The sequence below is a fragment of the Hyperoodon ampullatus genome (assembly GCF_949752795.1).
Source record: "Hyperoodon ampullatus genome assembly, chromosome: 2".
NCBI classification, from domain to species: Eukaryota; Metazoa; Chordata; class Mammalia; order Artiodactyla; family Ziphiidae; genus Hyperoodon; species Hyperoodon ampullatus.
In genome coordinates, this window is record NC_136915.1 from 34,687,540 (window position 1) to 34,714,407 (window position 26,868).

Consider the following 26,868-nt stretch of genomic DNA (forward strand, 5'->3'; position numbering starts at 1 on the left):
GGTGGCGGTGGTGGCTGCAGGCGCAGGCAGGCGGCAGGTGCTAGAAGCGGGGCTGGGCGAGGTGTGTGCCCGCTGGGCTCCGGGGCCGCCGCTCCCTCACTGCCCCCACCTCTCCCTCCCTTTGGGCTTCCCAGCGCGTCCAGCCCCCTGTCTCCGGGACCCGGCCCATGGCGCCCCGCGGTTGAGCCGGCGCCGCCAGGGACCCCTCCCGCGGGCCTCCCCGGGGCGCGCAGATCCCAGAGCCGCCCGCCCACCATCCGCGGAGCCCCCCTCCCCTCCTCGCCCGAGCCGGGCGGGACCATGGCTGCGAAGCTGCGAGCGCATCAGGTGGACGTGGACCCGGACTTCGCGCCGCAGAGCCGACCGCGCTCGTGTACCTGGCCCCTGCCGCAGCCAGACTTGGTCGGCGACGAGGACGGAGCGCTGGGTTCAGGGGTGGCCGAGGGCGCTGAGGACTGCGGGCCGGAGCGCCGAGCCACGGCCCCGCCGATGGCCCCAGCGCCGCCGTTGGGCGCGGAGGTCGGACCTCTGCGGAAAGCGAAGAGCTCCCGGCGGAACGCGTGGGGGAACCTGTCCTACGCCGACCTCATCACCAAAGCCATCGAGAGCGCCCCGGACAAGCGGCTCACGCTCTCGCAGATCTACGACTGGATGGTCCGTTACGTGCCCTACTTCAAGGATAAAGGCGACAGCAACAGCTCGGCCGGCTGGAAGGTGGGGGCGTCCGGCAGGGGAGGGGGTCTGGAGTCGTCAGCTGGGGCTTCCAGGGGCTGCTAGATGCGTCTGGGCTCCCGGCGGGCGGTCTAGAGGGAGGCCCTGGGGCACCCCCAGGAGTCACAGAGTGTGTGCCCAGGGCGTGGGGCCGGCCGGCAGACAGGCGGGGGCGTGCTGGGAGCAGCTGTGTGCATGCTCTGGATGCGAGGTGGGAGGTCTGGTGGGGTGACAAGGGACTGCCACTTTGAGGCACTCTCGAGGGACACCCTCATCCCATCCTTGGGGGCATAGCAGAAGAACCTAGTCTCAGGCCTCAGACCCTGGGGACCCTCCTCTTAACCCCACGAGTTTGCTTTGTGTTACTCTTGTTTTACCCTCTCCACCAGGGCACCCTCCTTAAAGAGCTGAAATAATGACTTGAGGCCAGTGGCTGCTTTCCTCCCAAATCTTTCCCACTGCCCTCCCTGGAGCTGGCCTCAGGGTGAGGAATGCGACCCTCGGCCCACAGTTCTTTCTGTGGTGCCAGGAGTTCACTCTAGGGCACCAGCCAGCCTAGGGTGGGGAACTGGTCAGGTGACCTGAGATCTGAGTTCTCCATGGGGCAGCTGCTGCCCCCCTTGCCTGGATCAGCATGGTGGGCTGGTGATGATCCCTGCTGGTGTGGGGGCAAGGTATTGAGACCTGGGGATCTGTCCATGACCACCCCAGGCTGTCTTCCACTTCCCTGGCTTTCTGAGCCCAGATGCACCTGGGGGAGGGGGAGAGGGGAGGGGCACCCCGGGAGGGGCACCCCAGGGAGGCCTCAGTACCAACCAATGGAAAGGGGGGGAGCCATCTTGGGCGAGGACAAGGTCTTGACTGGATTGGGGCCTCCAGACCCTCCTCTGGCCAACTTGTTGGGGCATGGGGATAGTCGATGCCTTTGGGGAAGAGGAGACTGGGGTGGGGTGGGGGTCGGGCCATGCCCAGGGCCTGTGAGCTGTGAGACTCCCTGTGGGAGAGGGGCGTCTCTATGAGGGAGGCATGCCTGAATGGAGGGAAGGGGCTCTGGCTGGTGGTGCCTATAGGCAGGGTCAGGGGAAGGAGGCGTGCTGGGGGAGGAGGGGAGGCTTGCAGACATGGACAGCTCAAGATGCCCAGTGGCTGCACTGTAGGGGCCACGGTGCTCTGCCCTGGGAGCCCATGGCTCTCAGGCTTTACGCTGGCAGCTTCTCTGTCTGTCTCTGGCCACTACTGGGTGGGGACACAGGCTGGAGGGGCCGACATGAGTCTCCTTCTCCATCCTCTCTCCGGTCCCCTTGGGCTCATCCCTCTCTGGAACGCTTGTTCCTCCTAAATGGGTCCTGCCCTTGTGCTTTGCTCCCACCTCCCTCCCATGTACTGTCCCACCCTTCACTTCTCCCTGTAGATAGTCCCTGTCCTCAAGGGCACAGAGTTCAGATGCCTCTTCCAGGAAGCCTTCCCTAACCCTTTTTAGCTAGCTCAGGACTCCTTCTTCTCTGGCCCTCTCCCTGCCTGTCATAGGTCTTAGTCTTTTGTGTCCTGTCTCATTTCCCTTCCCCACCCGCTTTGGAAGACGGTGGTAGTGTCAGAACAATCTCTGTGCCCACGGCACCGAGCATAGAGCCTGGCACTGGGAATACCAGTGCATGTCTGGTAAAAGAGTGAAGAAATAGGTGGATAGTGAAGAGGGTGCTGAGGCCAGGGAGGGTACTATGGGCCAGAATAAGCCAGGAGGGCTTCCTGCGGGAGGCAGAGCTCCAGCTGGGCTTGATGGGTGAGGGATGATGGGGAAGATGGCAAGAGGGAACATGAGGCTTGAGGCTGGGAGAGAACTGCAGTTCACTGAGGGTCTTAGGGCCAAGCCCTGTGCCAGGCACCTTCAGGAATCTGTGCCAGGTGTCTCCTTTAATGCTCTCTGCACTCCCTGAGGTGGGTTTTACTGTCACTACTTATAGGGCTGGGCACTGAGGCAGGGAGTGGAGGAGTGAACTGCCCAAGGTCACACAGTCAGTAGGTGGGAAAACTGGATTCCAGTCCAGATGTGTCTCCCTCCAGAGACCCAGAGCCTCTGGAATAGTGTCCTGCTGCCACTGGATGTGGGAGGGGGACACTGACAGCTTTCAAACAGGGGCAGATCTAAATCCTAGACTGTGATTGGGAAGGTACTTGGAGATAATTTAGTCCCATGAGTTCATTTCTCAGACTGTGAGACTGAGGCCCTAGAAGGGAATGGGACTCTTCTCAGGTCATCAGTGAGCGGCAGGCCCTGGATGATGGCCCAGGCCTCCCGCCTGCCCACTGGATGCAGTTTCCACTGCACCACGCTGCCGGGGACACACTGGTTCTCCCTGCGCCTGGGCCCAGGAATGCTTGTCCTGGGCTAGGGCATTGGTGAGGGAGCCTCAGCCTTGGGCTCCTGACCTAGGCCCTGGCAGAGACCCCCAAGGCACTGGAGGAGGGCTGTTCAGAGAGGCCCCTGGCCTTTCCCATCTCATCCCCTCAGTGGCTGTCCTCCTTCTACCCCACCCCCATCCAGCTCCCCAGGGAGCCGCCTTCCCCTCTCATTCCTGTCCCTCCTAATGCCTGTTTCCCCATTCCCAGTCAGTCCCTCCAGGGCCCTGGTGGCGGGGCCGTTCCCAACTCCCAGCCACCCTCAGGGTTAGCAGAGCCTGTGGTACACCGAAGGTGCCAGGGCTGGGGCCAGGGACCCCATTGTTCCTTCCTCCCTCCCCTCCCCCACGTAAGTGTTGCACTTGAGTCCCTGGAGTGTATGGAACCCTGTGTTAGATGGAGTGGGGGGACCGAAGGGGAAGGCGTTGCACCTGCTTTCAGGATGCATCAGGGCTCAGCCAGTTCCACACGCAAGCCCTCTGTCTTGCACGCAGGACTGGGGGCCGGGGAGTGGGGGTAGGAGTAGGGGTGTGGGGAAAGTGGGGTAGATCCCCTGGGGAGCCAGGCAAGCCCTCACAGAGAAGATGGCACTTGATCTGGTCTGTCTTCACTGGGTGGGGTGGGTGGGTAGAATTTGGGAGAAAGTCTTCCAAGGGATATTGACTGCATACGCAAAGGCAAGGAGGTGGAATTGCATATGTTGGGTTTGGGAGACTGTTGGGTGTGCCAGGCTGGAACCAAGGGCTCCTAGGCAGGGCTAGGACCATGGGATGGCAGGGCTGTGGCGTGGGAAAGGCCGAGTGAGGGCCCTGTGCTTGGCCTTTGCCCTGTGGTCCCACCTGTGATGTGGGAAGATAGTTCAGAGGTGTTGCCGAGAGGAATTGGAGGAGGCAAGATCAACAGCAGGCCTAAGGCGCCCAACAGGCTGAAGCCCGAAGAGAGTCTGGGCTTGGTGCTGGGAACTCCACCAGAGAGGCTGGTAGTGTTGCCTTCAGGGCAGAGGGTCTCCAGGCCTGGGATGAGGGCTTGGACAGGAGTCTCCCTCCCTCTCCAGTGTCCCAAAAGTGTGGATATCCCACATCCAGGTAGAGCCTCCTACTTCCTCTCAGACACTCTAGCCCCACCTTCCTCCTCCGGGAAGCCTTCCAGGCTGCTCTGGGTCCTGGTCCTCCTTCCACTTAGCGCCCTTGGAGTTATTCCGCCTGCTTTTGTGTTTCCAGGCTGTCAGCTCCCCTGGGAGCTCCCAGGCCAGGCCTGGGTGCCTCCCATTCCTGTCCCTGGGACTGGTGGGGGAGGAGCCCAGTGGATGGGGATTTCCCTTCTCCCTCAGTGCCTGGAGCAGCTTGGCTGTTGTGGGGTGGGATCAGGAGGGAGGGGTGTCCCCCCCATCCGGCCCCGGCGGGCCAGTAGGTCCTAGGTGGGGTGGGGGCTAGAGGGGAGGGACTGATCTGAGAGGCCGGGAGGAGGGTCCTGCTACAGCTCGACTGAGCGGTGGTTGTGCGTGCAGGGGCTCCCCCTTCTCTCCTCCCCCCAGCCCGTTCCAGCAGGGCTCCCTCCTTCTTCTTTGTCCTCCGGGGATCCCCAGCCCCGAGGGCTGGTGGAGGTGCGGGAAGAGGCGGTGTGAGCCCGGGTTGGGGGTGTCCTCACCCCCCGCGCTGCACGAGCGGGGGGCTGGCAGCTGCCCGCCTCCTGGGCACGAGCCCGTGCCAGCCGCTCCTGGCACAGTTGCTGGCACGCCCGGCAGACTCCCACGGCCACCTGCTCACACCCACCCACGAGCGCTGGCGCGCGGCGGGCCCTTCCGGCTTCCCGGGCCTCCCGGCGCCCCTCCCTCGCCACGGCGCCCCTCCCCCCCAGTCCTCTGCTCCCCGAAGGCCCCACACTCTGCCAGCCGCGTGGCCCGCCCGGCGGCCCCCTCCCCAGAAACTTGGGGAGCTTGGGAGGCAGGGCCGCCGGGAGGCCCCTGGGGTGGCTGCGCCTCTGCGGGGAGAAGGGGGGGACCTGGAGGCAGACAGACAGACCGACAGACAGGGTGAGGGCCCCGCCTGCCACCTGGCGCCGCTCCAGCGGGACGATGGCGGGCAGCGCCGTGCCAGGCGGTAATTGCAGACAGACTAATTTAAAGAGATGAGACGGTTATTTTTAACTCCTGTTAAGGTAATGAACGGCGCTTGGGGGGGGAGGTGTGTGCGGGTTCGAAAGTTCAGCGCCCCCCAGCCGCCACTTTCTGCGGTTTGGGGCTCCCCTCTCTGCACGCCCTGAGGACCCAGCTCAGGACTGAGTGGAGTGGAGGGGCTCTGCCAGAGAGGGGGAAGGGCTCAGAGCGCCGGGGAGCAGGCGCCCACCAGCCAAGCCCACATCCCCTCAAACCCTGGCCTCCATCCTTCCAGGTGGGTGTTAGCATCCCGGTTTCCCAGGTGGAGAAGTGACTTGTCTTAGGGTCACATCCCTAAGAAGTGGCAGACCTGGGAATTGAACCCCGTCCTGTCCCCCAAACTCAAGCATTTCCTCCTGTGCCATTGGGGCTGGAGAGGAGGGATTTGGAAAGGGTGCAGGCTTGTTTCTTGCAGCCCACCCTCTCCTATCTTTGAGTGGCAGCTGGTGGTGGCCACTCCGTGGGGTCCTCGGGGCTACTGAAGCCCCTCTCTCTATGTCTTGTGAAGGGTGAGGGTGTGGTCGTGGACTGCGTGTGTGGATGTGAGCCTCTGGGATATGGGTGCACCAGCTATAGCAGTGGGAGCCCCCTCCTCACCTCACTGTCTCGCTTAACTTGTGGCTGACTCCTCAGCACCCCTTTCCTATTTGCAGCCTGTGGCCTGCCTCCCAACTTGGGAGTGGGTGCCTGAGAAACAGGTACACATTGGTGCCCACTCCTTCCACCTCTGATTCTGACTTTGGATCTCCAAAAGAGGTGGAGCCCATCACCCGCTTCCAAGCCTCCTTCCCAGATCAATCCCTTTCTCACACACTCCCAGGGACCTGGAGCCCGCAAGCTCTGGGACTGCCCATTCTGTTGCTAGACAAGACCTTCAAGTTGTTAGGCCTTCCTTCCTTCTCCCTGGCAATGACCCATCTCTCTGGAGCATCACTCAGGGTGTCCTAGTTCAGCCCTTGGGGGTCTCTTGGAGCTGTGGAGTCGGGAGTTGGTGAGTGGTGAGAGAGCACCTGTAGGGGACCCTGATCTCGTGTGTGTGAGCTGGAGCAAAGCTCTCCCCCCTTCTGGTCCTCAGTGTTCTCATCTGTGTCCAAAGGGCCTTAACTCACTCAGTCTGCGGCCCTTTTGGGGCTGCGACTGACAAACCCTCTGGCTCTAGGAGCCATGAGGGTTTAGCTGGGACCGAGAGCATAGAGTACCTAATGGGACTTATCATGGGTGGAAGCACGTGAGTACAGGTGTGGACGGACTCAAACTGGGGACTCCTGCTTGGGGCTGCCTACCCTGCCCCTGGCAGTACCCAGGTGGCAGACAAACTCTGGGCACAGTGAAGGGAGTGCTCCTGGCAATCCCAGCTGGCTACCAGAGCAGGCATATGGGGGGTAGAGGGTGTTAGGTGGGCATTAGCAGAGGCTCTGGGGCCCTGGTAGGGCGCTCAGGGGGACAAGGGGGACAGCTGGATCTGGAGCGCCCCCCTTCCTCCTGGCATCCTGGTTACCATGGAAACCAACTCCTGTTTGGGAGGGTTTGGCTGTCTGCTGCCTCTCCCCACCCCCCAACCCATATGTGGAGGTGGGAGGGGGGCCAGGTGGCGTGTGGGGGAGGGGCCTCCCACACCCTCCCCCCCGCCCCCCCCCTCCAGGCCTCCCTCTTTGCAGAGAAGCCTTTCTGGTCTCTAAGGGGGATGCCTCTTTTGGGAAGGGGAACGAGAAATCAGAGGATTAACGCCTGGGTGCTAGGCAGTCAGTTGGGCACTTCACATAAATCCTCTCATTTCATCCTCCCTGTGTCCTGCCAGGTATGTGTTAATAGCCCCATTTTGCAGTTGAGGAAATGGAAGCTCAGAAAGATGAAGTCACTTGGCCAAGGTAGCATAGCTGAGACGAGGCTGAGCCTAGATTTAGATGCAGACCTGTTTCCTCCATGTTTCGCCATCTTCCAATGCCAGTGCAGTATCAGCCCACACCCCAGCCAGCCCTCCTGCCCCAGGGCTCACTCATGGTCGCTCCAGAACGCTCCAGGGCTCCTCAGTTCCCCTGGGAGCCAACCAAGCCCAAACTGCTCTGTTTGGACCCCTGGGCCCTCTGCTGGCCTTGTCCAGGCCCTGCCCTCCCTCCCACTTTCCCTGCTGCCTCTGATCCCAGGCAGCCCTCACACTGCCATCTTTATACCTGACACTGGAGTTCTCAACCCAAACCACTGCCATTGTTACATGCTCACCAAGGCTGCTATCGACTCTCATGGATTGAACCCCGGGGACACCCCTCAGAAACTAGGTGGGTGCTTGGGTAGTTTGAACAAAATCCTACCTCCCAGGTGATTCTGGAACCCAATGTGTCTTTCTGAGAATCTGCCTTAAATCCTTAGTTGTTGGCAGAGCTGGCTGATTATCATAGTCACCTAGAAGCTTTTAGGTAGTACAATCTGCAGCCCCTGTCTCAGACCCTCTGTATCAGACTCTCAGTGGGTGGACTTTGGAATCTATATTTTAACAGGTCTGTCTGATGACGGGTCGGATTCTGAACCGGTGCCTTAGATGGTAGCTTCCTCTGCTTCTGATTGCGGAATCTTAGTTCCCTGACCAGGGACTGAACCTGCAACCCCTGCAGTGGAAGCATGGACTCTTAACCACTGGACCTCCAGGGAAGTCCCCCTCCCGTCTTCTGCTCCCAGGGCGGACCACCTTCTTCTCTAAACAGGCTGCCCAGATTGAGCCCACATCTCTCCTCCTCATTCTTTTCCGGGTCCTCCAGGGAACTGAGCCCCATGCAGTCAGCTCCAAGGGATTGAAACACCACAATACATTCGCCCGCCCTCCATGTCTGATGCGCTCTGCCACTGAGAGCTTTTGCCTGCTGGAGGGAGGGGAACCGTCGTGTACTCAGCAGGCCTCTCTGGCGCTGGCCCACAAGGAAGTGGAAAGTCACAGCCCCTGCTCTCTGCTAGCTCCCCATCTGGTGGGGGAGGCGAGACCATGTGTACAGCGCGGTGCTGGTCTCACAGGATCCAGTCCTGGGGCTGTAGTGTGCCACTCCAGGCCTTGGCCACCTGGCCCCAGTCAACCTGTACAGCCACGTCACTCACCCCAGCCATCTTCTGACCCTTGCTTCAGCCACACAGAACTCTTCCAGCTCAGGATGCAACCACCACATGCCATGACAGGTGTGCTTCCATTTAATTTTCACCGCAAACCGTGAAGCTGGTACTGCTACTATCCCCAGTTTGCAGATGAGGAAAGTGAGGCTGAGAGAAACAAAGTGGCTCTCACAGTATCCCACTGCAAGGGACAGAAATGAAACTCCCCTGGGCTTCTCCTCCCTAACCGAGTGCTCTGGCCAGGCCAGTCCAGGCTGGCCGCTACCCGCCTGCCCCCCAGCCCTAGCACTGTCTCTCTGATTTCCCTTAGAGTTTGGCCCTGGGGCTTCCAGCCTCGGGGGTGGCTCGGGGATCCCTGGCACCCTTTCTCAAATCCAGAGCTGCCAGAGGGAGGGAGCTGACATTGTCCACCCCCCTCCATCTGCAGGCCCCAGGGCTGATGGCCGCTTCCTCCACTCACTTTAATCCAGGCCTACACCCACTGGGCACTCAGTGTGCAGCACTGCTCAGAGGAACCAGACTGGCTCCCTGCCCTCGAAATGCCTGCAGGTCCAGCTGGGGAGATAAGAGGAGGATAAAAACTACCCAGGGTCATGATGGAGGGCCAGATAATGAGCTATGGGTATTTGGAGGTGAGCGGGGAGAACCAGGCGAAGGAGTCAAACCCTCAGGACTCTTTAGGAGACCCACAGGGTCTGGCTGTGTTAGCCGGAGCCCAGCAGGACTTGAGGATGGGGAAGCAAGCAGGGGCCATATGGCGAATGGCCTTGAATGCCACACCAAGGAGCTGGCACTCCAAGCTGTGGGGGATGAGGAATGGCATGGGCAGAAAGGATGGTATGGAGGGTTGGGGTGGGGGGAGAGACTGGCTCAGGTGCCCAATGTGGGCCCAATACTGGGGTCCAGGGGAGAAGATGAGCCTGAGAGAGGGTGGAGGCCCCAAGCTTCCAAGATGCCAGGCCTGAGGTGCCAAGCAGCACCCTTTGGTGCCTTGAGGATCTCAGAGGTAAGACAAAGTGGTGTGGGTAGGAGTCTGGAGGCAAGCAGGGAGGAGCGGTCCTAGTTCTGCCACTTACCCTCTGTGTGGCCTTGGGCAACCTAGCCTCAGTTTCCCCCTCTGCAAAGTGGGATAATAATAAGACTTATGTCCAAGCTTTGTTGTGAGAATTGCATGTAAGGAGAGTTACATGTAAAGTCCCCAGTGAAATCTTAGCAAATACCATTTTTGTTACTCATTGCTCTGGGAAAGAAAAGGAGATACCTCCACACGTGCTGTGTAGGGTAGGGGTCTTGGGCCCTGATCCCTGAGAGACACTGACTTGTGTATGTGTTTGGGGTCGGGGGTAGGATTTCTTCTTCTAGTCCCTTCCTTTCTGTCTCTGGGGTGTCAGAAGATCAGGATGTCCACTTCATCCTGCCCTTAGGTCCAGCCATTGCTCTCTAGCCTACAGAGCCTTCCCCATGGCCTTGGAAGGCAAGCAGGCAGGTTTTAGGCACTGTGTTTTTACAGATGAGGCCAGTGATTTACTCAAGGTCACCCTCGAATCCGGGGCTCCCTGCCCCTGGACGCTGGCTCCTCTTTGCCCACTGGCTGTCTGTGTGACCTTGGGCATGGTCCTTCCCTCTATGGCCCTCAGTCTCATCTAGGGATCCGAGTTCACCTCCCCCAACACTCTGGGAAGTTGTGATGCCTCCTCCACCCCTCCAGTCCCCTCCCCCTGTCCTCAGCTGGCCTTGCCTTCTTTTGTAACCTGAGCTGGGGCCGTGGGGGAAGGGGCTTGCCCTCAGCCAGAGGCACCTGCCAGCTGAGCAGATGTGAGTGGATGGAGGGCCCCCCCACCACCTCAAGCCCCTAGGGGGTCACCTGCTCCTGGCTCGGCAGGGCTGGTGCTGGGGCAGGCAGTGCTCAGCACACCCAGCCCTGGCCTCTGGCCTCTGCCCCCAGAGCTTACCCTGAGCACTTGTTCATTTTTCAGCGGACATTCGTGCTCCAACATGCCCTGCAAGGGCCTCTCAGGCTCCAGGAGAAGACAGATGGCAGATGAGGGCTGGTGCCCCGGTCTGGGTGGGCTGCCCCGAGCTCCTGGAGCCCCTTGGCATGGAGACAGAGGGCCAAGGGCAGCCTCTGGGGACGAGGGCAGTGTCTATGCGGGTGGCCATGCCCCTGGGACAGCAGATGGTCCTCTTGGCACCATGCCCACTCTTCCCCCACCTTCCCCCCCAGGAGCCGGCCTGTAGGGCTGGGGCACAGCTGCTGAGCCCTCCCCAGAGCCAGGCCCGGGGCAGGACTGGGTGAGGTCACCGCAGCTGCTCCCAGGGCCGGGGGCAGGGGTGTGGGATGTGCTGCCGGCAGAGGGAGGGAAGGGGCTCCAATGAGGAGAGGCTGGGAGAGGCCTGAATGGCCTGGCATTTAGGGATCCCCTTTAGTCCTGGAAGAGGGAGGGAAGAGTCTGTGGAGGGGTTGCTGAGCCAGTGTGGACAGCTCCTGGTGCCCCCTCCCCAGGGGAGCTTCTGTCTGGCCTAGGCTCCTCCCTAGAGGCCTCTCAGGGTCGTAGGAAGAGCAAGGGCTCTGGGTGTGAATTCCTGCCTCAACACTTACCCACCTGGGCAGGTCAGTTGTTTCTTGAAGCCTCAGTTTCTCATCTATAAATCAGGATAATAAACCAACTCAGAGGTTTGTTACAGATACTCAGTAAGATTTTAATTGTTGGGCTTCCCTGGTGGCGCAGTGGTTGAGAGTCCGCCTGCCGATGCAGGGGACGCGGGTTCGTGACCCGGTCCGGGAAGATCCCACAAGCCGCGGAGCGGCTGGGCCCATGGGCCATGGCCGCTGAGCCTGCGCGTCCAGAGCCTGTGCTCTGCAACGGGAGAGGCCACAACGGTGAGAAGCCCGCGTGCACCGAATGCTCAGCAAATGGTAGTTTCTTTCCTTTCTCACTTTGCTGAAGTCTCCCGAGAAGCCAGGGGAGAAGTAGGGAGATGGCAGAGGCAGCAGGAACTGGAGGGGAAACTGGGAGGGAGGAGGCAAGGCCTGGAGCTCGGGCCTGAGGTCTTGTTGAACAGAAACGACACAGAGTTGCCAGGCCTGAGTGGTTCATGGCTGCTGAGAGTTCCAACCAATGTGTTGACTTGCTGTGAGCCAAGGATTGCCCCACAGAGTTCAAGTGGGGAGGCAGACTCACCTACAGTTATACTCCAGCGTGCAGGTAGATTTTTGCAGTAGCACTGAGCGGGGAGCAGCTATCTTCGGGGCTTGCAGAGGGGGCTAGGAAGATGCTGCACAGCTAGCCCTGATGGAGCAGCAGGAACCACTTGAGCAGAGAGCGAGGGAAGGGCACACGGAGCAGAGTGTGTGAAGGCATGGAGGTGTGAGGCATCCAGGGTGGCTGGAGTCCCAGATGGGTTTAAGGGAATGGAGGTAATGAAGCTGGAGAGCATCGGAGGGCCCTTGAATGTCAGTCTGGAGTTGGACGCAAGCGCTGGCAGGATGAGGAGCCATGGGCTTTTGAGTAGGGGTGAGCTGGGACTTCTGCTGCTGATTTGTGTGCTGTCCAGGCTGGGTGTGTGGGTTCTGTTGTCTCTGCGGTGGCAGGGATGGGGGGCGCCAGGGCCTGTCCCTTGACCTCATGCCTTGCTTTGGACATTTGGTTCCTCCTGGCCCCTGGCTGCCCACTTCTGTTCCTCTGCTGACCCCAAGCCCATCCACCTGTCAACACCTGTGGCTCTGATGCCCCCACCTGCCCTTCTACCCCTCCTTCACTACACACCCTAGTACCAAGGGTTTGCATGTGGCCTCAGGGCCCTGAGGTCATCCAGGTCACCCCTTCTGCCAAGAATCCTGTCTGGACTGAGTACTCCAGGCAGCAGAGCCAGTGACCCTTCCCCGCCCCCCCACCACCGGCCACCCGCCCCCAGAGTCTGTGGCTCTCTCTGAGTCAGGTGTGTTCCTGGGCCAGAGGGGGTGGGGTGTGGTACAACAGCTGTGCCTGGGGCTGAGACAGGGAGTCCGGAAGACTCTTGACCTGTGGGATCTCATCCAGTTCCCAGCCACGCTCCCTCCCCCACGGACGTTGCGATAGTTACCCTCTTTTAGGGGGGAGGCCCAAGGTCACATGGATGAAGTTGGGATTCCAACTCTAGCCCTTAACCCTTCTTTATGCAGGAAAGGAGGGAAGGAAGTGGGGAGAGAGGAAATGGGAGTCATGGAGGGGATCAGAGCGCTCACACACCCCACAGGTGATCTCTGCTCAGGAAGGCACTAGAGGTTGGAGCTGGATCACCATCCCCACTGGGTAGTTGGGGTCAGCTTCCTGAGGCAGGGGCCGGGCTGAATCTTGGACAGCGATGGAACCTGGAGAGGAATCCATACCTGGTTTTGGGCTGGCTGGCTGGACGCAAGACCCAGGACTGAACTGGGAGGGTCCTGGAATCCCCTTGGTGCCAGAGGCCAGGAGGTAGCACAGGGCTTGTGGGTGGGGAGCACAAGACTTGAGTCTCCTGTCTCTGATGAAAGCCAGGAAGCTTGGGCTTGAGAACCAGGGCAGGGATGGCCTCTGAGGTGGGCAGCAGGGCAGTGCTCCCCGCCCCATGGGTGGTGTGGGTAGGAAGAGCCTTAGCTTTGGAATCCAACAGCCCCGAGACCCAGACCTGGCTCCATCACTTCGCAGCTTCATGGCCTCAGGAGTCATTTAACCCACCTGAGCCTCAGTTCTCCCCCCCACCCCCGCCCCGCACACACACTTTGTAAAATAGCATTACCTGCTCACAGTTTGCATGGTTTTTAGGATTCAAAGAAGAAACGTATCTAAAGAATCTAGCTTCGGTCTGGCACATGGTAGGTGGTGCCCTTCTCCTGCCTCGGTATTTGAGCACGGGCCAGTGGTGTGCAAAAGCTGGCTTGCACTGGCTCGTGAGAGCTGATCATGCACACTTCTCCCCAGTTCTGCACTCAATGACATCATGCTGCCAGCTTAAAATTGGCTACGATGGGAGTATCCATACCACAGAAATCAGCAAATGCTACAAATCGAATCAGGTGGGGGTTTTTCCCCTGTTGGAGAGCTGAAGGAAATCCATCCCGTGGGCCCTCTTTAGCTCTCGAGGGGAACCAAATGGGAGGTGGGGCAGTGGTCGAGGGCTGGCTGGGCCGAGCAACCTAGAACTCAAAGTCCATGGGCCCTTTAGGGCCTGGGGAGATTGGACATAGTCATAGTGCCCTGCAGCCCTCTCTAGGCAGGGGACAGCAAATGGTGGGACCCTTCTTCTCTCTCCAAACTCCCCCTCTTTGCCCCTACTCTTCAGCCCTGAGATCTGGTGGGCTCTGGCTGGAGAAGTAAGATTGGATGAGCTTGAGCGATCAGGGAGTGAAGCTATGCTGGGAGGAGAAATGAGGTTGTGCTGGAAGATAAACGAGGTGTACTGTCAGCGAATGAGGTGGTACTTGGAGGCAAGGTGAGGCTGCATTATTAGATAAATGAGGTTGTACTATCAGGGGATGAAGTGTACTTGTAGCAGAGATGATGTCCTGCTGGATCAGTCGGGTTGCACCATCAGAGAACACAGCCACACCACAGGAGGAAGGAGAGCCTCCGACTTGGAGGATAAATGAGGGTGTCCTGCTGGATAAATGAGGGGCCCCGTCAGGTGAATGGAGTGCTGTTAGCGAATGAGGTTGTACTTGCTGGATAAATGGGACTGGTGTGCTGGATAAATGGGGTTGTGCTGTCAGATGAATGCATTACCGCTCGTGGGCGAAGGGTGTCCTGGGAATAGATGAGGGTGTCCTCTCGGATAGATGAGCTGCCACTACCAAATGGCTCAGACCCTGTCCACGAGGGAGGCAGCATCAGCAAGGACGAGGTTATTCTGTTCCCACAGGGGCTGCTGCAGCGTCTTCTGGCCCACGTGGTCCAGGCTGTGAGAGAACTTGGCCACAGCAAGCCTTGGGTTCCCCAAGTCAATCTGGGGAGCAGGAGCGAGCAGGTGGGGCTTGGGGTGGGCAGCTGCCTTGTTCACCCTGGGAGCCCTTCTTCCCCTTGCACAGAAGCCCCTCCTCCTCTCTGCGCTTCCTTCTGTGGCTCCGACCGCTCCTGCCTTTCTCCACCCCATGCTTGCCTCCCATTCCGTCCTGTATTCCCCTCTCTCAGCCCAGTTTGGAGAAGCCCCTATCGTGTGCCAGCCACTCTGGCAGTCTCATTAATTCTCCCTGCCACACAATGTTCCCCCGCTTTTCTGCCTCTCCTTCATTCAGCAAAAATTTATGAAATGCCTAGCATATACCAAACACATGGGGTCCGGTTACAAGAAAAAAAGGCGGGACAAAAATCCCTCATGGAACTTATTTTCTAATATAAGGGAAACCAGACAATCAATAATAAACACAGACTATAAAGAAATTATATGGTACTTTAGAAAGCGCTAATTGCTTTAGAAAAACTCAGAGCAGGCTAAGGGGGCCAAGAAATGGCAAGGCAGAGAAGCACTTGTTAAAAGAGTGGGCGGGATGGGGCTTCTCACATAGGTGACGTCTGAACAGAGACTTGAAGGAGATAAGAGATGGATGTGGGTATCTGGGTGAACAGTGTTGCCCCTGCGACCGAGGCCCCAAGGTGGGATGGTGCCCGGCCGGTGCCTGGCAGCAGGACAGGGTCAGGGGAGGAGCCTGGGAGGTCATGGAGGGCTTGTGGGCTATGGCAAGGCCTTTGTTCTTTACTCTGAGTGAGATGGGGGCATCAGAGTGTTCTGGGCAGGACTGGATGTGGTCCACGTTATTTACAGGATCCCTCCAGCTGCTCCCTGGAGGGAAACAGGGTGCAAGCAGGTAGCTGTTTGAGGAAATGGAGGTTCAAAGCATCTTTTGCTCCATTGTTTGTGGGTGTTGAAGCCAAGACTGGAATCCAGATCCAACACCAGAGCCCATGCTCTTTGTCCTGTACCAGCCTCTTCTCCCTGGCGCCTGAGGCCCCAGGGGGCTGGCCTCTCGCCCAGGTTCTGAGGGAGAGTAGGATGGGCATGGGATGTAACCTGCTGTCCCTTCCCTCTGCCCCTTGATGGTCTCTGAGGCACTGACTCAGGGAGGTCCCATCTCCCCTGGGAACCTGCCCCAGGCCTGCATGGAGGTGTGGGAGGTGTGAGGCCCCAGAAGCAGGGCCCAGCTTGCACACCAGGGGAATCGGGGCATGCCGGGGCCGTAGCTGTGGTGGCGGGTTGCTAGGTGACTCTGAGAGGGAGCCCTGGTTACTGCTGCCTGGTAGAGGCGTCTCCCTCACCTCCTCCGTGGCCTCTGACCTCCCAGGAGGCCTTGTGGGCGAGATGTGATTGGCGCTTGCCGTTGGATCTTGGCCGGGAGCTCTGATGGGTACCAGGTGGCTGGGACCTGAGTAGCCAGAATGGGCTGCAGGGCCTGGCCTTGCCTCCTGGGGCACAGCCCTGGTGCACACCTGGTGAAGAGCCTGGCTCAGAAGACCAAGGCCTAGGTCCTCGCCCAGCTCTGGGCCACCTCCTTGGGTGACCCTGGGCAAGGCACGGCACCTTTCTAGGCCTCAACTGCCCCATCCATCTGGCCTGCAGAATCCCTCCCCGAGGGCCTCGTTGTCAGTGAGAGTGCCAAGGGAGGGTGCTGAGCAGGCAGGGCTCCAGGTACCCCTGCCGCACCTCCGATGGCTTGAGTGTTGAACGCTCAAGTTTTGCATTAGATTCCATTCACTAAAAAGGTTCCACTGCTTTAAAAAAACCAAAAGTTTGAAAACCTCTGGACTGAATGATTCCAAGAATTTTTTATTGTCAGACTGAAAAGGTGCCTAGAATCCAGTGGCCCATCTCATCAATTTATGGGGAGGGAAACAGGCCCAGAGAGGAGGAGGGACTGGCCCCAGCTCAGGCTTGCCGGGGGACGAGGGCCACCAAGCTGGGGGTCAGGAGGCCTGGGCTCGAATCCCTGGGTGAACTGGGGCAAGTCCTTTTTTCTCTCTGGGTCCGACCAGCTGTGGTTTTGGGCTGGGGCTCAGGGGTACCTGGCTGGGCAGGGAACAGAGCAGGGAAGGATGCAGACCTTCATAGGCCTGGAACATGTGTTCTTGGTGGTAATCTAAAACATTTTTATTGATATTCAGAAAATTTGGAAGTATTACAGAGTACAGTGCAAGATTCCTTTGAATTCTACAAAGGAAGCACAAGGCTTGTAGGGAATTTTGACCTTTTAACATGCCCCCAGCTTCCCATACTGCCAGCTTCTAGGGTTGGTTACGTCATGGAAAGTTTCAGAAGAAATGGAGGACTGGTTTCCTAAGATTCTTTGGAAGTTCTCTGACTTGTTCTCTCTGCCATGGTGGATCGTGAGGTCCTTTAGACTCAGAATGAGACTAACCTGAAATCAATGCCTGGCTCGGCCACTTAAACTGTGTGATCTTTTCAACTTACTTAACCTCTCTGAGCCTCACTCGCCTCATCTTGAATAGGCCTCACAATCCCTGCGTTGTATGGAGACAGATAGAATGATCACGTGAGATCAAGTACTTCCAGTACTCAGGGCTGACCTGGCAGGTACTCGGGAGGTGCCCGTACTTGGCGGTGTCCTTCCTCCTCCCCCCACCCCCAAGCACTCAAAACGGGGCTGGCACATAGTGACACTGATAAAGAGGTGTAGCCCGACTGACCTCCAGCTGGAGAAGCTGGGAGGTGGAGCCTCTGGTAAGGCAGATAATCCCCCAGGGGAGGAGAACTGAGGCCTCTGAGGCCCCCCCAACCAACACAGGTGTTGGGAAGGGGCTGGGGAGCCAGGTGCAGGGGCGGGAGCAGGAGAGGGGGTTTCTACTCCTGGGAGCACCACTCCCTGGGGGTCCAGCTCCCCTCCTCTCAGGGCCCCAGGAGAAACCAGGCAGGACAATGCTGGGACGGGCCTTGAAGCCCTAGCTGTTATCTCCCAAGACCAGAAAGTGCCAGAGATAGGGAGCCTGGGGCCCTGAAGGGTCAGGTGAGTACCTGGAACTGGGGGGTGAGGGGTGGGAGGGTGCCCTGGGCAGCAGGGAGGACCCCTCCTTCTGGAGACAGGCCGGAAGGAGGCAGGAGGGAGAGCCCTTGTGGATCAGAGGTTCTGGAGCTGGGCGGATGAGAGCAGGTCCGTATGCCGGGCAGATCTGGAGTGGTACCTGGCATTGCCGCCTGTGGGACCGAGGGCAAGTTACATCATGCCTCTGGCCTCCATTCCCTGGTACATGAGATGGGGTAATGCCAGCTCCCCAGAGCTGTTCGTGCCCAGTGCAGTTACACTCAGGGCCTGATACTAAGGATTGTAGAGACAGAGCGGGTCTGTGGAGTGATCTAAGAAGTGAGGTCTTCTGGCCAGAGTGAGGGATTTAACCAGCGTTTATGGGCACCTGGTGTGTTCACCAAACACCCACACACGTTATCTCAGGTAATGATCTAACAGCCTTCTGAGGTGGTTACTGGATGTCGCCCATTTTTTTCAGAGGAGCTCACTGAGGCATGGGCTCCTAGAGATGGAGTCAATAGCCATGGTCACATAGCTAGGTGGCTGAAAAGAGCCAGGCATCCTGCCCAGCCCTGCAGATACCCAAACCCCTGCTGTTTCCACAGTAGTGCCTGAGCCAGGAGGTCCAGGCCACCAGCAGGGAGGCCTCAGAGGTGGGGCATGGTAGGCCCTGCAGAAGATCTACTCCTCCAGGTTCTTGCGGGGAGCCAGCTCAGTGGAGCTGTGGACTCCCCAGCCTTCCTCTGTCCCTAGGACAGGCCTGGCAAAAGCAGGCAGTGATATGGGGCCCAACAGAAATTTAGAAGAGGATATGTATAGGTGCGCCTAAGGTGGAGCCCAGGGAAGGACCAGGGGCAGCCGAAGGGCTCTGTGGCCTCGGGCAAACCACTTCACCTCTCTGAGCCTCGGTCTTCTTGTCTGTAAATGGGCCTGATGCCACCTGCTTTGTGGAGATTTTGTGAAGGTTCCACCAGTAAGGGGCTTTGAGGGCAGAGCATCAGGTGGGTGGGGAGGGGAGGGGAGGGGAGGGCTGCAGCCCAGAGGAGACCTGGGCTGACCTGAAGGTGGGCAGTGAGCAGAGGCGGGGTCTGGGGCCTTCATGGCCAGTGGATGTGCTTTGAGGGGCTTGCTGGGATCCAAGGCCTCTGTGGAGTTCACAGAAGCTCAGAAAAGTTGGGGGAAAGTCTGGGCCTCTACCCACCTTGGGGACACCCAGCCTATTCTGCTTTCCCTGGTCAGGCCCTCCCAGCAAAGGGTTAACAGTCTTCTCTACCTGCAGTTGCATTTTAAAGACACGAAATTAAAGCAGGTAATTTATTCTCCCCACACACGAAAGAGCAATTAGTTCTAAACAGGGCTTAATCAGTCACCGCGAGATTGATTTCTGGAGCCCTGGGTTTTCGGGCTCCTGGCGCCATGCCAGGCTGGCAGGGTGGTGGGGAGCGGACAAATGAGCCGCAGCGGCATGAGCCCTTACATAATCTGCTAGGGGGCCCTGGCAGCCTGGCTAGCCCCGGGCGGGGCTTGGCTGAGTTGGGGAGTGTGTGTGGGGGGGTCTTGCTCCCCCACTGCAGGTCCCTTAGGAGTTGCCTCCCTGGAAAGGCTAGACCCAAAGCTCTGGCCTCACCCTACAGACAGTGCCTGTGTGGGGCAGGGGAGCGGGAAGGATGGGGCGGGTCTGGGGTAGAGGATGGAGAGTCTGAGTTTGTCCGACCTGGTACTTACATCTGTTCCCCCCCCTTCTCCCCTTTACCCTTTCATCTTCCCTATTTCCTCCCCCTCCGCCTTTTGGCTCCTCTCCCGTTCTCTTATACTCTCGCTTCTCTATATTTTCTCCCACTCCTCTTCCCATCAATTACCCCCCCACTTCCCACTCCCCCACCCCTATCCTTCTTGTCTCTGGCCACAGAACTCCATCCGGCACAACCTGTCTCTGCACACCCGGTTCATCCGCGTGCAGAACGAGGGCACAGGCAAGAGCTCCTGGTGGATGCTGAACCCTGAGGGCGGAAAGACGGGCAAGACCCCGCGGCGCAGGGCCGTGTCCATGGACAACGGGGCCAAGTTCCTGCGCATCAAGGGCAAGGCCAGCAAGAAGAAGCAGCTGCAAGCACCGGAGCGAAGCCCCGACGACAGTCCCCAGGGCGCGCCAGCCCCGGGACCCGTGCCTGCCGCGGCCAAGTGGGCCACGAGCCCGGCCTCGCACGCCAGCGACGACTACGAGGCGTGGGCCGACTTCCGCGGCGGCGGGAGACCCCTGCTCGGGGAGGCGGCCGAACTGGAGGACGACGAGGCCCTGGAGGCCCTGGCGCCGTCGTCGCCGCTCATGTACCCGAGCCCGGCGAGCGCGTTGTCGCCCGCGCTGGGTGCGCGCTGCCAGGGGGAGCTGACCCGCCTGGCCGAGCTCGGGGGCCCGCTGGGCCTGCACGGCGGCGGCGGGGCGGGGCTGCCGGAGGCGCTGCTGGACGGCTCGCAGGATGCGTACGGGCCGCGGGCCCGCGCCGGGACGCCCGCCTACTTCGGCGGCTGCAAGGGCGGTGCCTACGGCGGGGGCGGGGGCTTCGGGCCGCCGGCGCTGGGCGCGCTGCGCCGCCTGCCCATGCAGACCATCCAGGAGAACAAGCAGGCCAGCTTTGCGCCGGCCGCCGCGCCCTACCGCCCGGGGGCGCTGCCCGCGCTGCTGCCGCCACCGCCACCCGCGCCCAGGCCCGGCCCGGTGCTGGGCGCGCCCGGGGAGCTGGCGCTGGCGGGCGCGGCCACCACCTACCCGGGCAAGGGGGTGGCCCCGTACGCGCCGCCGGCGCCCTCGCGCAGTGCCTTAGCCCACCCCATCAGCCTTATGACGCTGCCCGGCGAGGCGGGCGCGGCGGGAGTGGCGCCGCCGGGCCACGCGGCCGTCTTCGGGGGCCCCCCCGGCGGCCTCCTGCTGGACGCGCTGCAGGGGCCGTACGCGGCCGCCGCCGCAGGGCCGCTGGGTGCCGCGCCCGACCGCTTCCCGGCCGACCTGGACCTCGACATGTTCAGCGGGAGCCTCGAGTGCGACGTCGAGTCCATCATCCTCAACGACTTCATGGACAGCGACGAAATGGACTTCAACTTCGACTCGGCCCTGCCGCCGCCGCCGCCCGGCCTGGCTGGGGCCCCGCCCCCCAACCAGAGCTGGGTGCCGGGCTGAGGGCCGCCTCCCGCGCCCCCGGTGCCCTGCCCCGCCCCCCCAGGGGCCTCTGTCTTCCCATCCTGATCCCCGGGTCCCCACTCCCATTCCCGTTCCACAGAGGGGATCCAGGAGGCAGCCCCATCCCAGCTAGAGACATCCCTCGGAAGCTGACCGCTGAGGGAAGTGGTAGGGAGGGGCTGGGGCACCCTGCCATTCTTGCCCAGACTCCTAAGACCCGCTCCCCCTCCTCCCAAGGGCGGGAAGCCTGGGAGTGGAGGTTGGATTCCGGGCTGGGTGGGAGTAGGGAGGAATGAGGTGGGCCGTGCTGGTCTGGGAGGCCAACCGGGAGATGGGGCGGGGCGGGCGGGGTGGGGGGGCGTCTCCGAATCTTCAGTTTCCTTTGAAGGGGCCCCCGCGTGACGAATCGCCCACCCCAAAGTCGAATCTGATTCCCAATTGACACGTTCCCACTGGTCTTAGCCTCACCCACCCCAAGCCAGGAACCCCTCCCGGAAACACACTCACACCTACCTATTGGCTGTTCACCCTGAGCTGTCCTCCTTCGGCCCCAAACCACTCTCCCACCTCCAGCCCCGCAGTTCAGCCCCGCCCACCCATCCTTGCCCGCCTCAGTTTCTCCCCTCCCAGGTGGAAGTCCCTCTCCCTTTCCGCTCGTCCCCATCCCCCAGTACTGGTCTCAGCCTCCCCAGTGGGCCTCAGCTCCGGATCCACCCCCCAACCCGACACCCCTTTCTCCGTGCCAGTCCTGGCTCCTCTCTCCCATATTTATAAGTGTCCGGTCGGGGCGGTCTGTGGGCGCGGCGTCCCCGGCGCATATCGTAGGCAGTGTACCGTGGCCGTGCCGTCAGCGTGTGCGTGTGCGTGTGTGCCGTGTCGAGGCCGTGTAGAGTGCATTGTACAGCATATTTTCATGAATAAAATTGTTTTAAATATTTCTCGCGCCTTGGGCTAGTAGGGGGAGCTGCGGAGGAAGAGGATAATTGGTAGGGACCATGGAGGCGGGGGTCCCTGTGCCCGAGCCCATTGTGGCTTTGTGTCTGAGTCTGTGTCAGCATTCACTGATGTCTGTCTGCTCAACACACATTGGTTAAGCGCCTACTGAGTTTTGGATGCTGGAGATGTGCCTGTGTGGAGCTCTGCACCTGTTTCTGTGAACATGTGCGTGCAGGAAGTTTCTGGCCTGGGGATATTCTGTCCTGAATAAGCTTCAGAGTTGGGAGAGAAGGCACAGATATTAACTGAGAACGTGTTCATGCCAGGTCCTGTATTAGGTATAATTTTTGTTCCCGTTGTACAGATGAGAAAATGGTCAGAGAGGGAAAATGGCTTAGGAAGGCAGGCAGCGATGGTGGAAAGGAGGCCTTTGAAGGCACACAAACTTCTGTTTGAATTTATTCCCTGCTTTTTCCAGCTGTGTGACCTTGGACAAGTTTTCAGCCTCCATAGCCTTGCTTTCCTGGTCTAGACCACAGGCTAGTACACCTATTGCATGGACTTCTTGTGAGCAGTAAATGAGAAAACATATGTAAAGTGGCAGCACAGGTCCTGCATCCATTCATTCATCCATGGAAAATTTAGTGAGCACCTGCTATGTGCCAGGTCTTATACCAAGCACTGGGGCTACCATGGAGAGCAACAGAGGCACAACGTCTGCTCTCAAGGAATTTAGAGACTCGATGGGGACAGAGATGAGTAAATGGGCGATTTTAGATCAGAGATGTAAAGAATGGAGGAGGCAGGGGGCTGTTGTGGGAATGAATGAGACAGCTGCACCCATCCTGGGCTTGAGGAGTCAGGGAAGGGGCCCAGAGGGGGTGCTGTCTCAGCCTTGAAGGATGAGTTGGCATTGGGAAGGGAAGGGATTCAGACAGAGGGAATGGCATGATCAGAGATCCAGAGTCAAGAGATCATTTGGGTTCCAGAACAAGAAGCAATTTAGCATGGCCAAAGCTCAGAGGTGGAAAGATGAACAATGATGGGGAGGCAAGTGGGCCAGAAGGGGCAACAATGGGAGAGGGTCAGTGGCCAAGCCAGAGATGCTGATGGTGACTCAAACCAGGAGGGACAGGGGAGGGAAGTGAGGCTGGAGGGGGAAGGATGAGTTCACATATATTTTGGCTGTAGCGTCATTGAGCCTTGGTTGTGAATCGGATATGGGGAATGAGGATCAAATGATGCCTGATTCTGGTTGGGCACTTGGGCAGACAAGGCCATTCACTGAGATGGGGAACTTCAAGGCAGGAGGAGCCCTGGGGAAGATGGTGTGCTCAGCCTCAGACAGGCTCAATTTGAGTTATGCCTTATGGGACCCCTTGAGATTTGGGAGGGAGGTTTGGGAGCCTATGTACTGTGTGAATGGCATTCCTTGGCATTGGGCAACATGGTGGCCCAGAGATGTCCAGCTGGATAATGGGGTCAGAAGCCCAGAAAGGTGTCTGAGCTGGAGAGGGAGGTCAGAGAAGTAAGAGTATGGAGGTTGTCATGGAGGTGTTGGGAGTGGCTTGGCGGGTGGTGCGGAGTGGGACGAGCAGGCGACCCAGGTCTGCTCAGAGGAACACCTTAGTGCACCTTGGCACAGGAAGAGAAATGCACTGGCTGAGTAGGAGCAGCGTAGGGAGGGGAGGAAGACCAGGACACTGTGGGCTCCTAGGGTTTGTGAAAAGGCCTGGTCCTAGAAAGGAGTGCCCAACACTCTTACTTCTTAGAGCCTCACTTTCTTGGTCTGAAAGATGGGGCAGTAGCACCAGTCTCAGATTTGTTTTGAGGAGCAAATAAAATTGGAATTATTCTCTGAGGTCACACTCCTGTCGAGGGCCAGAGCTGGGGTTCCTGCCCGAATGTGTACCTCCAATGCCCAGGCTGTCCTGTGGCCCCCACTGCCTCTGGGGAGGTGGCTGTGAGCAGAGGAACAAAGGAGATCAGAGCCAGCAGGACCTGTACTGGTTCTGGGTTCAGATGGCGGAGGGTGGCGAGACCTCCCTGCGGGGTGTGGTAGGTGTCCTCGCCGGGTGGTGAGCACAGAGATGAGCTCTCCCTTGGGAGTGATGCCCCAGCCCCACCCCACAACCAGACTCAGGGACAGCCCAGCTGGGTCTGGGCTCCATCTGGGCTGCAAAGCTGCCCCCACCCTAGGCTGATGGAGGGTGGGCTGCTGTTGTGCGTGTGCAGGTCTGTGTGTGTCCATGAAGCCCCATATGCATCTGTCCATGTGGGCCGGTGCGTGTGCGTGCGTGCGCGCGCACATGCTGGGAAGGGGCAGGCTGAGTGATGGTTGGGGTCTCCTTGTCTGAGTGTGCACATGCCTGAGCATTTGTGTGTGTGTGTGTGTGTGTGTGTGTATGTATGTGTGGTGGGAATGATGGTGTTTCCATCTGCAAGTGTGCCCACATGTGTGCCCGGGGCTGTGGAGACCATGCCTGTGTGAGCTGTACGTGCTGCACGCCTCCCTCTCTGGGTGTGTCTGCCTGTCTTGGCACATCCCTCTCTCCCGGTGGACTAGAGCTGGTGTCCCCCTGCCAGGAGCATCTTCTGGGCAGCTCTGCTGCGAGAGGGGAGGAGAGCGGAACAGAGGAACCCTCCCAACCCTGGGATGGGCCAGACTCTTGCACAGGGAGCAGCAGGACCACCTCAGAGTAATGGCTGAGCTCCGCCTGGCTCAGGCCAGTGGTAATTCCAGAGACAGCTCTGTCCTGCTGGGACCCATCAGGAGAAAGGGGGCAATACCCCTGCAGCTGGGGGTCCGCAACTGGCCCTTCCCTGCCAGACTTGGAGCCCAGCAGACGCGCCCCCCTCCATGCCCACTCCCTGGGAGGCGTCTGACACATGATTTATTCATAAAAAGCCATTATTTGTGCCAAAGAAGAACCGAGCTGCTCGCTTTTTAAGTGCTGATAATGCTCTCAGCCTCCTTGCCTCTCCTCCTCGCCCCTCCCCTCCCATCTTCTCTCTCCTCTTTTCTTCTCTCTCACCCTCCTGTCCTCCATCCCTTTCTTGTTCTTCTCACATCTCTTCTCCCTTTCTTCATTCCCCTCCCCTCTCACCACATTCACCTCTTCCCCAACCATTGCTCAACAATTTGGGGAGGGAGGCAGGGTCACCAGAGCCTCAAAATCACTTGTGCCCAGACTGGGGAGGGCCTGGTCCAACCCGGACTCCAGTGCACCCCATCTTCCACCTCAGCCTCCACCTCTTCGGGACCAGGGCAAGGTTGGGAGGAAGGGGAGCAGGCTGAGAGAGGCTGGGGGTCTTCGGAGGCTGTCAGGATCAGCTCCACATACTACAGGGTGTGACTTTAGTGCCCCCCATCCTTATTAACACCAGACCCCCAAACGGAACATTCAGTCTAAATTAAAATAGTGTACTTGCTATGCAAATGCAGGTTCAGGGCAGCTCCCTAGGCCTGCTTTTCCCACCAACTGCCCCATGTAGAAATTATGGGGTCGCCGTTATTTAGATGGTACCAGGGGAGGCTGGCTTCAAGGAAGGCACGTGGGGCCCCATCACAGAGCACCCACAGAGCACAGGAGGCAGCAGAATGAATATCATAGATGTGAGTGTGCACACACACACAAGGTTCTTAGAAGCAGACAGCACAGATCCACACGTCTGTGTGCCCTTATGCCTGCATGTGTGCACATGCACGCGCACGCACACACACACACAGGCACGCACACAGCCACACACCTACTCCTGCAGATGGAGAGTCATTCCTCCCCTGATCATCTGCAGCAGGGGCTGAAGCTCTTTCCCCATTCAGATACCCTTTTGTTCATTCATTCATTTTCTCCATAAACTTTGCTTTCACACCCCCTCTGTGCCAACCCTCGTGCTGGGAAGGGGGTGGCAGAAATGAACACGATTGGGTCACAGGGAGGGGACTGCAGGCTTGGGCTGGGGGTTAGGCGCCCAGCAGGCAAGGGGTTAAGTCATTTGGCTTCCAGAGCTGGAGCCATTAGGCCTCCTAATTATGAAATTATCGAGGTCCTCAGGTGACTGCTAATTTCACACACACTGTTCCTCTCACGGCTAATGAACGCCCGCAGAACCCACGCCTTGTCTTTCCTGCTGAATGGTGACCTGCAGTTAATGAGCTCAGGAAGGCAGACAGGCCGCCGGCTGGATGGGTGGGGCACCAGCCCTGGGGAAGGGGGCGCTCGGCACTCCTGCCCCTCCTGGCTCCCTTGTTGGCTGCCAGCCCCCAGTGAGGACTTCAGGGCCAAAGCCCAGCCCGCAGTTTCTGCAGGACAGGCGAGGCCAGGGGCTCAGGGGAGCAGGAAGGGATGCAGATCTGGGGAGGGCTTCAGGTCAAGTGAGCCTGGAACGAGCCTGGGAGTGGGAGGAGAAATGAAATGCAAAGGGTGGCAGAAGACCAATTCCGAGTCATTAATGAAGGGCTGGGGGTAACGACAGCCTAAGGGGTGGGAATTGGTTGGGGGGGGCACAGTCAGACTGATGCTGGAGGTGGTGATGACTCTGGGGGATGGCGGTATTAATGACAGTGGCAATGTCAACTGGCAAGGGTGCGGTGCTGCTGCTGCTACTGGTTGTGATTGTTTTTTAAGTTTTCATGTTTGTTAAATTTAAAAAGTAACATAAAAAATCACCCTGCAAAATATGAGGGAAAAAAAAAGTAACACATAGTGGTTGCAGGAGCCCAGGTCTAGAGGCCATGTCCCCCCAAATGGGGACACAGTGGACTCTTGGGCTGACCGCCAGATGGGTTTGAAGGCCCTATGACCTCCCCGTGGGGAGGTCTCTGTCCCAACCCATGATTCACCAGCCTGGTCAGTGCCAGTTGAGGCTGCATGGTGAATGAGGAGAGCAAGGGGTGAGAATCAGGGCCTGCCTCCTGGGGGCTACTGCTCTAGTTCTTTTCTGTCCTATGAGCTTGAGCAAACTCCTTCTGCTCTCTGGGCCTCAGTGTCTTGGTGAGTAAATGTTATGGATCCACTAGAGCTGTGTTTACAGAAGGGACAGGGCTGGGCACCTTGGGGGTTGCCGTACTCAGCCTGAGTCCCCAACAGGGATGCTCCCCTGAGGCAGGCTCCCCAGGCTGGGACAGGTAAGGAAACCCCTCTGCTCCGGGTTTGTGTATTGGTGCATGGGGTTCACGAAGGTGTGCATTACTCCACCCTCTTGAAGCCGTCCCCTCTCCCTTGGAAATGAGGGACGTCTCGGCTTCCCACAGCTCTGCTGTAGGCTGTGTCTTCTGACAGCAAGTCCCTGCGCTGCCACCAGCTCCTACCTACTCCTGCACCTCAGTTTCCCACCTGTCAAAGGTAGGTAATAAAAGTGTGAACTCACTTTGGATGTGACAAAGATCTCAGAGGTTGTAGCTGTTAC

The 26,868-nt window shown here is 59.1% G+C and overlaps 1 protein-coding gene across 1 annotated transcript; it reads left to right on the plus strand.

Annotated features, from left to right (window-relative positions):
* Nucleotides 1–300: 300 nt before the first annotated feature.
* On the plus strand, nt 301–20,523 carry FOXO6 (forkhead box O6; the record flags this gene model as incomplete). Its single annotated transcript, XM_079697935.1, has 2 exons — nt 301–714; nt 19,258–20,523. 2 exons carry the CDS (start codon nt 301–303, stop codon nt 20,521–20,523), a joined length of 1,680 nt encoding a protein of 559 aa, XP_079554061.1.
* Nucleotides 20,524–26,868: the final 6,345 nt, after the last annotated feature.